General features: G+C 48.7%; 1 protein-coding gene across 1 annotated transcript in view; it reads left to right on the forward strand.

The window, feature by feature from the left end:
• Positions 1-15,783, forward strand: part of SLC24A3 (solute carrier family 24 member 3) — a 68,594-nt gene that overhangs the window by 33,143 nt on the left and 19,668 nt on the right. Inside the window, exons 9-12 of the mRNA XM_086744683.1 lie at positions 6,337-6,411; positions 10,823-10,848; positions 12,503-12,556; positions 13,795-13,928. Of these exons, the coding sequence (XP_086600809.1) occupies positions 6,337-6,411; positions 10,823-10,848; positions 12,503-12,556; positions 13,795-13,928 (289 nt within the window). The remainder of the gene's footprint in view (positions 1-6,336; positions 6,412-10,822; positions 10,849-12,502; positions 12,557-13,794; positions 13,929-15,783) is intronic.

Below are 15,783 nucleotides of genomic sequence, written 5' to 3' on the forward strand. Positions count from 1 at the left end.
CAGCTTGGCGCGTTGGTCGTGGGACAGGAGAGGGTCCCTCCAGGTGTGGACTGTCCAGAGCAGTTTGCTGTGGCCACCAGCCCCGTGATTTATCTGGCTCACAGTCCGCTTGCAAGTTGTCCCTGGAACCGTGCGCTGACCCTGAGGTCAGCCACTGACGCTAGTCCTGGACCAGTTTCCAAGGGCTCAGAGATTGCCTGTCGTCGCACGACACGTGGGAGCAGCTCCTCCACTGCACGTATGTCCATGCACAGATGCACACAGGGCCTAAGGAGTGGGACCAGGAGCGAGCCACAGTGTGTCGTGGTCCTCTGCTTGCACTGGAGAGAGCTTTGTGGGTTCTCTGGCGAGGGAGATGGGTGCTGTCAGGTTCCCCCCGTGAGATGTGCGTGCCCAGGACGATGCCAAAGCTTGTTGCAGGAGGGCTCTGTCTGTGTGACAGACACCATCTCTGTGACAGAGAGCAGCCCTGGCTAGCTGGCGCTGGTCTTTGTAATGGTGTGAGGGCTTCAAGGAGCTGCCCCAGCGGTTTGTTCCTATTCCAGAAAAGCTCCATGATTTTTAAGTGCCGGCATTTTTAGGAGCTGTAAGCGTCCATTTGTTTCTCTGTCATTCACATACATTCACATCTCCTCAGATTTGAGTGAACCTTAGACTGTACTTAAAGGCAGTGGAACCTATTAAATTTTACCTGGGAATGGTGAAGTAGATTTTAATCTTATTTCTGCCCAGCACTGACACAGATGACAAACTACTCATAACTTTAATTTTGCAAATGAAGCACAGTTCTATCTTTAACACAAATGTCTGGCATACAAGGATCTGTCCTTGTAGGCAGGTTTTGCAGTGTCCAGTCAGGTAATTTCCCTTTCTCCCAAGTACCTGGTGGAGAAAGGGTCTCAGTCGTTTCACAGAAGATATTTTGATTTTCTGCTTGGCTTGGCTGAGCAGCTGTGACTTCAGGATGATTGGTTGGATTTGCATAAGGACATTAAGATCCAATAATGATATTTACTGCTAAGACATCTGCAATTTATATTCATGCAGAGCAAGTAAAATTAAACCTCAACTTATACCACTGTTATTACCAATGCAGTTGACGACAGTGAAGCCCATCAATAAGTGAAGGTTCCGCAGCGGACTGTGGGTAATTCTCTTCCTGAAACTTTCAGCCCACTGGAGGTGGCAGGCTGTGCGAGCACGGCAGGCTCTCTTTAAATGGATGCTGGTTTGGTCCTTACTGGGGTGATGTTTGGACAGAGGAGGGACTGGGATCCACACAACATGAAGTAGGATCACGACTGCATTCTGGAATTATGCATGGGTTCTGTCTGGATGGGTGAATAGCAAAATACGTGTGCACCCTGAAGCCTCTCCCTTCCCAGTTCTCCTCAGCTGTGGCTCGCATACTTCAGCTGGCGGGCTCTGCTGTGACCTGGCTCCTCAGTGGGCTGCAGCGGTGCTCAGTTTGGTGCTGTGAGGTGAAAACCAGGGCTTTGCTAGGGACTGAATTCCGCAAACCACAAGGAAGTGAAGTGCTGCTGGATTTCATCTTTCCATCGGCTTCAGGATGAGAACTGGTACCTGGGGTAGAGCCCTTTTTATTTTTGTATAATTCCAAATGCATAAGACGTGTATTAACTACGAACTACTGCCAGTCTGATTTCCCTGAAAATCCGTCCCCAATCGCCACCCGAGTTCGCTGCTTGCTGTGCCATCGGCCGGCAGTTGGTCATTGACCTTACTTTGGCTGTTACGCTATCACAGGGCTGAGTTGGGGTTGTGTCAGGGATTTGCTGAACGGTAGTGTCGGGAAAACACCACCTTCTGGAGGGGCCACCACGAGGCTTTGAGCCACTCCTCAGCTCCTGCAAAACAGGTGTAGTGTGCGAGGAGGTTCCCACTGCACGTCTTGCCGCAGCTGGTTGAAGAGGCTGCCACAGTGCGCTGCCGGCTGGTTGTGATGTTTCAGGGTGTCTGCGAGGTGTCACGGCGAGCAAGAGTTTTGTCAGTCAGCACAGCCGACCATTCAGAAGCCAGATCCCAGCCTCTGTTAGGGTGGTATAAGGGCTTCCCTCGTGGCTTCTGTGCAGCCCACATCAAAGAGGGGCAGCATGAAGACTGACCTGGATTCTCTGCTTCTGGACGCCTTTTGACAAGCTCTTAATGAGAATTTGAATGTACTGAATGAACGCTTGGGGAAGCAGCATCCGCCGTGAAACCACTGGGTCGCCTGCCTGCTCCTCTCATCCCAGCCCAACAGAGCCGGCAGCGGGAGGTACGTGTTCCCTTGGCTTCCTGGCTCTCAGGAGGGGGAAAGACGACAGCAGGGAAAAGGGTCTCGTGTTTTCTTAACCTGTCTTGCAACATTGCCAGGTAAGGCTGTCTCACTTTACAGTCATCTTTCAGGCCATAGCTGACTGTTAAAAGAAAAAGCTGCTTCTCCAGAAAAGAGCTTTGTGGCTCTCAGTACAATCCCATCTAAACTTTGTGGAGTAAAATTCCAGACCAGTGTTTCATTTGGAAGCACCCTGGGACCCCAGAGCTGCACAGAGAGCCTACTTGAAGCAACGACCATGGTCAGTCACTAAGAAACGTTTGCTTGTGCTTGTCTAATTCATTAGACACAGTTGTAATACAAACATATCTCGTTTGTATTACAACTGTGTCTAATGAATTAGAGACGTTCTATCACTTGCCTTTAAAACTCCTGAGAAACGCACATCTTTGCCACTGAGGCCCTGAGCTGACTTAGGGCAAGAGCAACTTAGTTGCAAGAGCAACAGGTGCCCTTGTCTGATTTCCAGTTGTCTGCTCTCCAGCCCTTCAAAAGGGGAAATAAGCATTCTGAGTAGGAGATGTTATATGTAAGAGTTTGCAGGGTGAAAGTTTACCAGTGAGAAACCAAATACCTAGTAAGAGTTATTCTACCCATAGGAGCGATGCTGCTGCGTGCAGGTGAGCATGCACTGTGGGTTCTCATCTGTCGGACTCGTCAGGGGTTGAGCTCATTTAAGCCTGGACTAAAGAGTTCTTCCTTTCAGCTCTGGGGATGCCAGGTTCGGTCCTCGGTGCCGTAGTCAGGAGAGGGCTAACGGTCACGTGTCTGGAGTTTGATTTTCGGGTACTTCCTTTGAACAGAGGAAACGTGTAACCTGGCAATCGGTGGTTTTACAGTTGCCTCTTTATGCTTGGCTCCCAAAGGACCAGGTCTCTGCTGGGTTACAGTATTGCTGATGTAAAACTCAAATGTAGTCGTGTTTTTACCCGAGCTGATTGCTTCCCTGATTTCCTTTCTGCCTTAGTCTGCTAGACTGTAGTTTAAGTGGTTTCCACTGCGTTAAGATTTACGTGGAGTCCTTGGCTGCCGCAAGAGCTTATGCGTTCGAGGCCTTGACAGCTATAACTAGACTACATGGTTCTTGTCGGCAGGCTGAAAGTACTGCCATTCCCTCAGCGCTAATTAGCTCCTTTTACCCTCCGTGTGCGGTTACCTTATGCGCGTGCTTTCCTGTATCAGATTGTTCTTCCCAGTGACCACATGGTTCAAAGGCTGCAGTTAAATGTCTCGCGCCCTAAGGAGGCCTGAGATTTAATTGCCTCACAGTTACTGCATCAGGGAGACCTGCTAGGATGTCTGTGGAACGTGAGCAGCCTGTACAAGTCCCAGGCGCCAGCACGTTCCCTTCAATCCAGTCTGCAATCAGCGCAAGAGTCCTTGTGATTCCCAGAGTATCTTGGTCTATGACTTTTCTGCGCTGGGTCCCTCCCAGACAGCTGCATTTAAGCATCTGGATCTTAATGTGCTCGTTCAGGTGTCTGGGGAAAGCTCCCTGGAAAAATATTGCAGACTGTCTTCAAGATTATTGCAGAATATCAAAGAACAGGAGAGATACCAGCTTGACTCACAGTAGTCGGGACATCTTGCTTTCACAGGTATGCTGTGCTGCGTGGTGACACCCCTTGCACCCGGGAGAGAGTTTATTCGAGAGAACAGCGACAGTTGCCAGCAAGGCTGTTCGTGTGGGGTTCGACATTTGTGGCAGAAATGTTGTCACTTTCATTGTGCAAAGCTTAAGTTTACAGCTATAAAATCCCAGCAGCATCCACGCTGAGAAAAGTGCCTAGGACCTGAAGCATCATCCTAAAAGCTGAGTGGAGTAATGTCAAATTATTTAATAAACTCCCGTACAAAAATTGCTCAATCAAAATGGAGGGAGCCACTGTCAATAAGATGTGAGATTTAATTAAGGATCTCTGGATAGAATTAGGAGCCCAACTCCCGGTTTCTACATTTGGAAATTTCTGTCATAAAGCGTTTTCCATCCATCTGTCCCTACATGCATTGAAATAGAGTGTCAGCTGGTATGAACCTAATCTGACTCAGGGACTGTACAGGCCTGCTTTTTGATTTTAGGTGGGAGTTTCTGACATGTCAATGATTGCATAAATAGACCTTATACTGGGCATAAATTATATCCACTTTAAAAAGCCGTAGTATTAAGAGGCTGCGGAGATTTTGAAGTATAACTGTCAGTGTGATTTTACAGCACTTGTTTTGCTAGCAGTTCTGGAAAGTTCCAGTATTATAAGAGTTAATATGCAGAGAGGTTTGGGAAACTATTTTTGCTAGCACTCTGAAATCTTTTTTTAGATATCATAGAAATGAAAATTAAATTACTGGTTTTTTGACTGAATTCATGCACAAGCGTGACGGGAGGATGTGGTCAGAAAATTCATTCATCAGGGGCCAGATCCAAATCAAGGTAAATTAGCCATCTCCCACCTGCCTCTGTGTGGTTTACACCTGTGAAGGATGTGACCCACGGTGTTTGAAATGCTCTCCAGAAATGGGAAATAGAGATTTGAGGAGAAGCCTGTACTGATGGGACTTCCTAGGGCTGCAAAAAATATAATCATACTGAAGATATTACCACCACGAGTGCTTTTAATCCATCCTTGTGAATACTGTTAATGAAGTTAAAAGCTAACCTATTCACTGGTATTTTTTTCTTCTAAGATCTGAACTGCAGGCTTGCTCAGCCTGCAACGATGCTTCCTCTTCGTTTCCGTGGCTTTGGAAGGTGTCAGGTGAAATGCACTCCACAGCAAGCCCATTTTATCCTCTGTTGCATCAAAATTCCTCGATTTTGTTCTTAACAATTTGCTGGAGTGTTAACTGGAGTATTTGTCCCAAAATGTGTGCACAAGGAGCTGTGGTGATGATACCTGTCAGTGTGGTGGGTGAAGCCGTGGCTCTGCCAAGGTTCAGGCTAGCAGCGTGCTGAGGATCTGGCCGCTCTGTGCTGTCAGAGCGACTTCTGTTGCCCAAATTATCCTTCCCTTAATGAGTCAGTGTGGGTCAAGTTGACATTTTTAGCGAGGACAAGCCCATCATCCAGCAGTTTAAAAATCACGGAAACCCAGTGTATGGGACGCCAGCGGCTGGACTTGTGGTGAACGTAGGCGCGTGGTGGTAGGACAAGGGTGGGGAGGACCTGCATTGCTGGGCACAGCTGGGGATGGTGTCTGGTGGTGCTCCCCTGCCTACTGCACCGTTGCACACCTTGCATTCTAACCCAGCCATTCAGGCTGGTTTCCTCTCTCAAGGAAGGCTGGAGTCCCACGTTGGGGAAAATTAATACAAGAAACAGATATGCACTGCAGGGTGGGTGTAAGGAGTGGTCATGTCCTGTCAGGGCTGTGCATCTCCTGTGACCGTTCTCCGTCGAGACACTCATTGCTGAGCATCAGAGCTGGCACGGAAGGGTCCTGCCGATAAAGCTGAGCCCCTTCCAGCTGCCCTGACCGCAGCAGCACTCGCATCCTCCTCTGTGGCAAGCCACCACACGCCTGCCTGTGGTTCAGCTGCCTCCGACTGCAGCAGGCAGCCAGACCTGCAAGGACTGCTACTGCAGGCTCTGTGGTGTGCGTACAGGGGGATTTTTCTGGGGAAAGGATATCAGATAGCCTGCTGAGCTTGTGGGAGACTTCTCTGTCATCCATAAATACCTGGGACTTGATTCCCCTTTCTGTGGCTTTGGCAGTACTGGTGTGATTTAGCACGTCTGCGACTTCACATGGAAGTTATCTGCTGCCTGTGACCGTATACCTTTTACTCTTCAGATTTGGCCATCCCCCCGTCTCCCTAGCAGCTCTTCCTCAAGCAGCCGCAGAAGGCCAGTGAATTTCCTGGCTTGGGTCCGCTCTTTGTGTCCCCGCATGCATGGGGACAGCTCACACAGAGTGACAGGCTTAGCTTTGGCACGCACCGCTAGCGTGGCGGTTGTGCTGGTGAGAGCCTTGCTGACGTCCTTTCTTTGCCTGTTTTCCCAGGTCGTTGCACTGTCGTCGTGGAGTCTCTTGAGAGATTCAATCTACTATACACTATCTGTTGTTGCACTCATTGTGGTAAGTTTTTGAAGGTTTTTCTTCTGTGGGAGTCCACGTGTCTACTGCCACCTGTAAAAGCAACCGGCTAAGAAGTCATAGTCTTGTAGCCAAGATCCTGGCTCCAGGAGTCACGTGGTTTTCTACTTGTGCAAAAATGTACTTGTGATCTCCCTGGTTCTGTAGGAAAGCTTGGCCCAAGGGTAGGAGATCGAGGAGTGTGCAGAGAGCCCAGAGCGATAGCTGGGGAGAGGCGCGGTGCCCCAGGCCTGGTGCAGCCGCAGGGTGCAGAGCTGAAACCCCGTGCTGCACCCCATTGCCAGCTCTGGAGCGGGCGGATGTGTGAGTCCGTCCTCTCCTGACAGTGACCCTCGTGCTTCCTGAAAACCAGTCCGACTGACCTGTCAAGAGGCAGCGTTTGCGCCCAGAGGAAAGAGATCCTCAACAACTACAGAATGTTCGTTAGTTTTTCCACACGATTGAGGCCGGTCTTGCTCAGTGCACGCTAGCTGCAGCTCCTCTAATGAAGACTGCGGTTTCAGTGCTGCTGCTACTCCAGCTTTTGTCAAGCTGAGCAAGTACTCCGAATCTCTCAGAACCGGGCTGTGCAGTGAATAAATGTTAGCGCAAGTGTCTAGATAAAGACACTGCCATCAGTTTAGCATTACCTTTGCAGCCAATACCAGACAAGGTCAGGAAATGTATAAGTTGAGTTTCCTGGTAACAGTTGCTACTTTGCTGGTTTTTTTTTCCCCAGCCTAGTCTAGGACCCAGGATTCCCTAAGAAAGGAAGAGTGATTTTGTGAGGTTAACTTCCACATATAAGCAAGAAGGAAACTTTAAAATTAGAAGATGAACATTTGCTTTTCTGAAGTTTGTGCTACTTTCATTAGTCACAGTTTTGACAGTGTGTTTTGCCTTCATTTTACGCATGCCTGTATACCACACATATTCTGTAGGTGCAAAGGTTTACACCTGTCTAATCTCAGAGGGTTTGCCTCAACCTGTTTGTACTTTTATTCCCAGCACTGCAAGGTCAGCCTTTTTGCACCTGATGAAAAATAGCTTTTCTATGTAATTATTTGCAAGTATTTGCAGCAATGAGCTGCAAAACAAAAAAAAACTTTTTTTTTTTTTGCTTTGACAAAAGCTTTACAGCTTGACAGTAACCTCATACCAAAAAGTGTTCCTAACCAGCAAATTTAACCACACCCACTAATTGTAATAAATTACTCTGCACGAGCTGAAAGACTTCTGGCAGGCATTCTCTTAGTTTACAGGAAGCACAGACATGGGCAGCAGCCTGGCATTCAGGCTCCTGTTGTTTGGATTCGGTGTTTCATTTAGTGCATGGTGGCAGACAAGTTAAAAATCTGTTGAATCTGTCATTGTTTCTTTTATTCTTTAAGCAAGGCAGGTTTTTTTTTCATGGCTGGCTCATCCTTGTGGTTGTCAGCTCCCTCAGGATGCTGAGAACCATTCTCTGTTGTATTGTGTCCAGTGCACCCCTGAAATTCCTAGCAATGTATCCCGTGTAATGAGAAAGTTGTACGGCTCATTTAACAGACACCTCTGTTACCCTTAAGGCTTTTCTCCTATACTTTATTTCTGTATGAACTGTTCTTCGTAATTACAGAACTGCAGAAGTCCTTTTCTCTTGGGAGTGTACCCCATAATATCAGGATACTGATTTTTTTTTTTTTTTTTTTTTTTTTCCCGTAAGCGCCAGGTTAGCTTCTCTCTAGATGTATGCCCCCTCTTCTGCTCATCTTATCAGCTGTGAGGTTCAGGTCCTTCATGCAGCCAGGGCAGCAGGACTGTGCAGCTCCAGGCATTAGTGGAGGCTTGAAGGCATTTCCAGAATTCTTATACCTGTGTTACAGCACTACATGGCTGATTGTGGCTTGGGAGATGTAGAGTGTGTCCCACTTCTCTTCAGCGTTACTCCACAGCAATCATTGCAAATGACTTTTAAACACCTGTTAGAGAAGTACAGAGAAAGATGGGAGGAATGGAAAACATTTAAAATGGTTAAAGGTTTAGCTCCCAGCTGATTTACCAGCCCCCATTTATATGCAATATTGCTCCCCAGTTGATAGCAAATGAGGATTTCTCCTTTCAGAGGCAAACACTGCTTCAGTTTAAGAAGTTTCTCCTCCCCTTTGCTCACCCAGGGACCCCTGGCTTCACAGTGGCCCGATCTTTCTTGTCCTTTTAAGGCAGAATCAAATTTAGGTGGCAGCACATTGCTATTCAAATACCGACTTTCCAGTCCCCAGTGTCTCTGCTGGGAGACAAGCCACAGGCTCCATGCAGAGCGTAGCGCGACTTGCGTACAGTTCCCTCTCTGTTAGATTTCTGTGCGCCTTAAACTTTAGGAGGCACTTAAATGCTTTGCCATACAGGGATACTTTGCCATATCAGGGCATTGAGACTTTGCAGCAGCTGAAATACAGTCATCTTTCTTGAGGGATGATACTGCTTGCAGAAGGTTGCTCTCGTCGTATTTTTGCTATATTTTAAGTTGGACTCCACCAGTGTCTTTACTAATCATTAATACACCTGAGGGGAAATAAATACATTGCTGCCGATGTTGAGATTCAGCAGCTTTTAAAAGCGTGCTATTCTGCTGGGCAAATCAATGTGACTTTGTCTCCTTCCATTTCCACTAGCAAAGGAATTGCAGTGTTGCAGTAATAAATAGCAAAGCTGTGTCAACTCACCAGTTTGGTGCTCCAGGCCATTTGATAAGAATGAGTGAACTCTAAATCACAGAGATTAGAAGTGGATAAACTGCACTTACCAGACTTGCCTCACCTTGATTCAGCCCTCTGGTTTTTATTTTTTTTTTTATCCTTAAAATAGTATTACAAAGCTACCTTGTCGTCTTGTAGAGCTTGGTAAAACTGCTACTCCTTATTTCACCTGAAAGGAAAAAGATGCCTATGTATCTTAACTGGAAGGGACGTGGTCAGAGCTATTAGTGACGAAAGTGGGATGGGTGCTATTTTTACTCACAAAGGTCAAAGCACACGCTTTCACGTCCCATCACACCAACACGCTGTAACCTGGACTAAGCTCTGTCAGGTTAGATCTCGGTGACTGGGAGCTGTACCTTGTAACGCGCCTAACGCTTCCCGGTCACGTTTTCTTCCAGTAGCCAGCGTAACTGTTGTGTGGCGCTGGCTGTGGCGCGGGAGTTGCTGTGTGCCTGAAGGGAAGTGTTTCACCCGTGCTATCGGAGGCTTCTTCCTTCTCCCTCCCTTTTCCCTGCTGCAAACAGAGCGTTTCCGCCTCTCTGCACGGCCGGTGCTGCGGGGGGCTGCCAGGACAGCCGGCTCCCCGGCGCGGCTGGCGGGGCAGGGCGGCTGCCCAGGCCGCGGGGCTGTCTGCGACCCCAGCCCCGACCTCCCAGAGAGGCCCCGTGCCCAGGCCAGGCCGGCCCTCCCGGGCACCCTGGCCGGGCTCCGGCCCTCCCGAGGCCCCCGTGCTCAGGCCGGGCGGCCTGGCCGGCCTCCGGCCCTCCTCTCCTGCTGCAGCAGCCGCGGCGGCTGGGGTTCCCCGCTTCGTGAGCGAGAGCCGAGGCCGGCGGCGGGAGCAGCGCCCCGCAGGTGGCCGCCCGAGGTGGAGGGAGGAGCGGAGAGGCAGGGCCGCCGCCAGCCCGGGCGGGTGGCAGCCGCTCCGCGGCCCGCGGGGCTGGCTGCGGCGGGGCCTCGGCCGGGGAAGGCCCCAGCTGTGGAGCGCTGCAGCCGCCTGCCGGCCGCTGCCGCCTCGGAGCCGCCCGAAGCGGGGCGGGCGAGCGCCCGGCCCCTCTGGCGTGGCGCTGGGGCTGCCGTGCGGGAAGAGGCGCGTTTGTGCCCCGAGGAGGCTTGTGCAGCGTTGTTTCGAAAGCTTCGGCGCCCGTCTGCAGGTGTGCCGAAAGCGACTATCGCAGCAGTTAAATTTAGCTAGCGTGGTGATCGCACGCTCAAGTAAATAATGCCCTGGGCCTGGTTCGCAGCCAGCAAAACATGGCGGGAGCCGTGGGGCCGGCTGTAAACGTGCGCGCTGACCGTCCGGTTGCCAGCCAGGCGAGGAGGCCGCGTCTGCCGAGAGGCCAGCCGTGCGGCGCGGGCAGGCACCAGCCCCTGCTCTGGCTCGCTGCCGTTTTCCCTGTAACCGCTTCTGCTTCGCTGCTGCAGCAGCCCCGCTTCTGCAAGGGTCCCGTGGTATTTGGGGAGGAGGACCTGCCTGCCTTTGCTGGGTGAGAGGAGCTGAAGGTTGAAGAGGTCAAAGGCTGGGCTGGAGGGCAGTGCCAAAACAGGCCAGAGCTCGATGCCGTTGCCCTGAGCCCTGGGTTGCTCTGCCCACTCTGTCCCCTGCTTAGGTTATGAGTTGTTTTCAGCTGTCATTTCCTGTATAACATGCCTATTTTTAAACCTTTCTTCCACAGTTTATTTATGACGAAAAAGTATCCTGGTAAGTATATCCGGCCGTGAATCCCTTTTCTTTTAATTTTTTCTAGTTATATCACAAAAGCTGCAATAAGCAGAGTTCATCAGGAGAGGAGGGGGAAAGCTGAAAGTTCTGCAGGGTGATTCAGGCAGCAGTTTCCTACTGCGTGAGAAACCTCAGCACAAGATGGGCTAGAATAACTCGATTTCTGAGCCAGAGAGGAGAGCGTCACTCCGGCTGTTTCCCAGTACAGCAGCGGCACTCGGTGCCCTCTGCCCGCCCTGCAGCGTCCCGGCGATGGCAACGTGCTGGGCAGAGGCACAGTGCTGCTTGGGTGCCAGTGTGCCAGGGATGTCAGCTGTTTGAGAAAGGAGGTGACCACTCAAGCAGCCATAAATGTGGTCTAGTGTTTGGATTGTTTTAATTTAAAGAAGAAAAGCTCCTAAGGCCACAGTAAAGAGCAAATAACTGATATAAAGAAATAAATATTTGTATGTTAATAATCCCATGAAGGTGCTTAAATGTACTGCAATAGGTATGGTAGGCTAGGAGGGATTCAAACACTTCTGAACGTGTACTTTCAGTTGTTTTGCTCTCATGGTTTTGTTTTCAGCACCTCTCAGGGCTCCTAGCGGGACAGTGGTAGCTTTGGTTTCACTCGCAGCCAGTATTATTTAGATTACAAGCACTAGGGGGAGTCAGGCTTTTTGGGTTGCGTGTTTTCTTAAACTTGTTCTCACTGGGAGATTTACATTTAATTTCAGAGCAGGATTTCTGAAACACTGCATTTTGCAATGGCTTGTGTTTCTTTATTTTGGTTTGGTTTTTTTTTAACTGAAATCGACTCGAGACCCAATTGTATTTGACTGTGCCCTTCTGCTAAAACACGTCAATGTGGAAGCTGAGCGTTGAACTGCCAGAAGCAGGGAATGAGATATTGATATGGTTAGTGCAATGTCTCCAAATCCTTAAAGAGAAAATGGTCCCTGAGTTTTAATGTACAGCAGTCTGATAATGGATGATTTCCACGAGGACTAGCAGTTTGCTGTAGGGAACTGACCAGAATGCAGCGTTTTGATCAATGAAAAAGATTACCTAGAAACAAGTTCTAGAAGTCATATTCTATTTTGTTTTCATATAAATTTCTTTAGTTTGACATGGAAGCAGTGGAGAAGAGACCTGACAATATCTAATCACCAGTTTGCTGCATTTTCAGTGGTTGTGCAGCAGCAGTAGCAAAAGAGCAGCTGCCTCTGGTTCAGGTCATCTCGACATGCTCGGTGTGCTTTGGCATGCTCAGAAAGCCCAACGACCTGCTGTACGCCCGTGTGGGCAGAGCAGGATGACTCCCCCCCAACAGGTGTTGTCCTTACAGAAGTCTCGATGTTCTTTGGGTGCGTGATGTGTTTGCTGAACTTCTGGATTTAGTCACTTGTTCTTAGCTGATGGGTCGATTTAGCCAAGTAAAACCAGAGCAGAAGTCAAGAAAACAAAGGAGGCATCACACATGGATGTGTAAACAACTCCTTTATGCTTTTCTAGAGGTACATTAAGACAACCAAGGGGGGTCAGGCCTTTCCGCAAGTTTGTGGCATGACAGATGGGGGAATGGCTGAACTTGGGAAGCTGACTGCCGTGCCCTGCTCTGATGTATTTTCCGTGTTGCTCTTGTTTGCAGGTGGGAGTCCTTAGTCTTAGTGCTGATGTATGTCATCTACATCGTTATCATGAAGTAAGTCAAATGCACCCTTGGCTTATTTAGACTGTAAGACTCTCTGCTCCCGTGCTTTTCCAGAGTTTGTAAAGGTAATTAAAGACAGCCGCAGGCTGCGGGCAGGGCTTCCATTGCATCACCCAGCTGGCACGCCAGCAGCACCTCCAATAGCAGGAGTTAAAGCACCTTGCCTTGTCATGTACTTATCTGTAATTTATCCTGATGAGGCAGGAAGGTGCTGTTTATCCAAGGGTCAGACATCTAAAGGTGGATGATGCTTTACGGATCTCACCCTGTGTGAACCGACCAAGGCTAATGCAGCAAGTCTGCGGCAGAGCAGAGAACCGAATCTGTCTCTGAGCCCCGCCAAAGCAGCCTTTTCTGACTTCGCTTTAGCATCCCTACTTAGAAATAAACACACGGGAGATTCCAGTCTACTTTTTATGGGTGCAAAACTCCACAGCAATTTGTTCTTTCTTGCTTGGAGACCCGTGATAAAACCACAGCACAAAGAGCACTGATTTTCTGAGCATCTGACCTGTGTAAGTTCTTTCACGTAAGTTCATGCTAGCAAAGGCAGTCCGTTCCGCTGTTTGGTTTCCCTCCTCTTGCCTTGTTTTTAAAAGCCAGTGGAAAGGAAACACAGATTTAAACTGGAACATTCAACAAAACCTGCCAGCCTCCAAGCACACCAGTGGTCTTGTCTCAACAAGTAAGAGTGGAGATTTATTTTGAAATTATGGATAGAGTAAATATTGTGAGAGCCATTCTCAGTGAGAACAGTAAAACACTCAGGCTGGGTTGAAGGGGACACAAGTCAGAATTCATCTCACTTCTAATATTTAGAAACTTTTTCTTTAACATGGAGGATAGCTTCCCCTTACAGCAATTAACTGACCAGCAAAACAGGCAGTTGTAATGTCTGAATCTAGAATGGATTTTTTTTTTTTTGTGAAATCTATGCTATGCACGATGACAAGTAATTGTTATTTGCTATAGAGTGTATTTCTCAGAATGCATAAGCGTATGTGTCAGTCGGGATGTCTCGTCTCTTTCACAACCTTCTGGGTACGGACAGATCACGTATACAATGTGGGTAGAGCTCTGCCATACTGTGGCTAGATTTCCTTAAAATCAGAGGGATTTTCTTCCCTCCCTTAGTTGCATCACACAGGATATGAGTCTAGGAAAGGAAGTGTGTCAAGAAATCCACATAGAAGGAGGAAAGGTACATCTAGAGTTTTTCATTTGTGCAGGTACAACTCAACCATACATCACTGCTTCGAAAGGAAGACAAAAAACTCTGCAAACATGGTGAACGGTTTAGCAAATAACACGGAAATGGATGATAACAGCAACTGCGATGCCACAGTGGTATTACTAAAGAAAGGTAACTGTTCCAGTAAGTCACCCTGCTTGCTTGCATCATTCTGAACGTATACAAGTTTGTTTGCTAGTCATATGGTGCAGACTGCTTCTGTCTTCTCAGCCATGAAACAGCCAGGGAGGTGGCCCTTTCGTAACCCCCCTGCCAGATGGCTGTGGCTCCTGTGCCTGGGGGCATGGCGTGGTGACCCCAGCCACTGCACCCTTTGCTGCTGAAGGCAGTTCAAGCCTTTTGAACAGCACGTGCAGCAGCTACTTGTGATTTCTATGCACCTGTTTGTCAGGAATAACACACCACACCCCCACAGTCACTGATTTAACTTGAGATGGAACTCTGTCAGTCCTGGTCTCTGACTAAAGATGGGCTGCCCTTTTTGTTTTGCTGGCTAAAAAAAAATTTACGAAAACAGGTCTCTCTTTTCCTGCAGTGATTGAAAGACATAGTCTGTATACAGTAAGCAGCTGAACATGAAATGTAGAGGGATTTTATTTGCTGACATCAAGCCCTTTGAGTCTACCAGAGCCATGGTGTCACTGCCCTGTTGCTGAGGGAAGGCTTTTGTGAGTGCTGTGCTCTGGTTTGGGGAAGCTGCTTTTATGGGAACAGCTATCCGTAGCCTGGGGCTCTCAACAGCGAGACTGTGCTGGCAAGATGACTGCACTCTGTACCAGTAAAGCTAGACTGGTAAAACCCAGTAAGCCTAAACTCAGGCCTTATTCATCTAGGTTTACACAGTGGCCTCAGGGTTACGCACAAGTGAGACAGTTCTGATTTAGTTTAAATTTAGTTTAAATCTCCCCAGAATGCGTCTCTGCATGACGCTGCTCAGCTGCTGGTAATTTTTTTTTGTTTGGACACTTGCTGTTACTCAAACTGGCTGAGGAAGCAAGACAAAAGGATTGCCTCATTTTCTTGCAGATTGTTCCTATATTTACTTGACAGTGGGCCACTGGAGGCCCAGACAGCTGAGTGGTGCTGTGTGCATACCGGCCGGAAGCATGGGGTCACAAACAGCACCCATTGCAACAGGCTGCCTGAGGGTTTCAGACACTACCGTTTGATGGTTTTGTTTTTTTTTTTGATATGGATGACCCCACTTATATACCCCATCCATGGAAACCTTCTTAGTCAGAAAAAAAGGTGACACTAAGGCCAAGGAGATAATCTTCTGTAAAACTAATGGTGATGGTAATAAATAGTAATGCCATGAAACATTTGCCAGTGTTTAGCACTGATTTTAATAAACCAAAGCAGAGATGTGTTGGGGAAGACCTCAGGTTTCCCTGCTGCCGAGGCCCAGTGCTGGCCCAGAATTCAGAGCCTGAGGCAGCATCCAGGCACAGAAAGGATGGGCACTGGCGCTGTGCTACCCCAGAGGTCGTGGACACTGGCACTGTGCCCCAGCTGGAGTGCCATTCAGGTACCTGCGCTGTCTCCTTTGATCCCACGCTGTGGGTCTCACTCCATGGACTAGCAGGTGCGCTTGCTGCCAGGTTTGGTGGCACTTCCCAGCCGTGAGCTGCGAGCCCAGGATGCAGGAACCTGCTTTTTGTTTGCATTGGTACCCCGCAGGAACACAGTGACGATTTCCTCGTCCCCATGTGCGGTTAATGGTGGGTGAGGCCAGTATCCTCACAGAAGTACAGATTATAACAGTGGGATTAATGCAGCTTCACCTGCAGCACCATTTCTACCCTGGTGGAATAGTGATCGACCTATCGCAGGCCTATGACGAACTGTGGAGAGCACATTAAATTCTCTGTAGTGAGCATGAGTGGAGATAAGATGTTGGCAATTTATTTAAACCAGAAATGTAAGACGTGTAAAGACAGAAATTAAGGACAGAGGAGGCATATTT

This window comes from Chlamydotis macqueenii, chromosome 3 (genome assembly GCF_036417535.1).
Source record: "Chlamydotis macqueenii isolate bChlMac1 chromosome 3, bChlMac1.mat, whole genome shotgun sequence".
In the NCBI taxonomy this organism is placed as follows: domain Eukaryota; kingdom Metazoa; phylum Chordata; class Aves; order Otidiformes; family Otididae; genus Chlamydotis; species Chlamydotis macqueenii.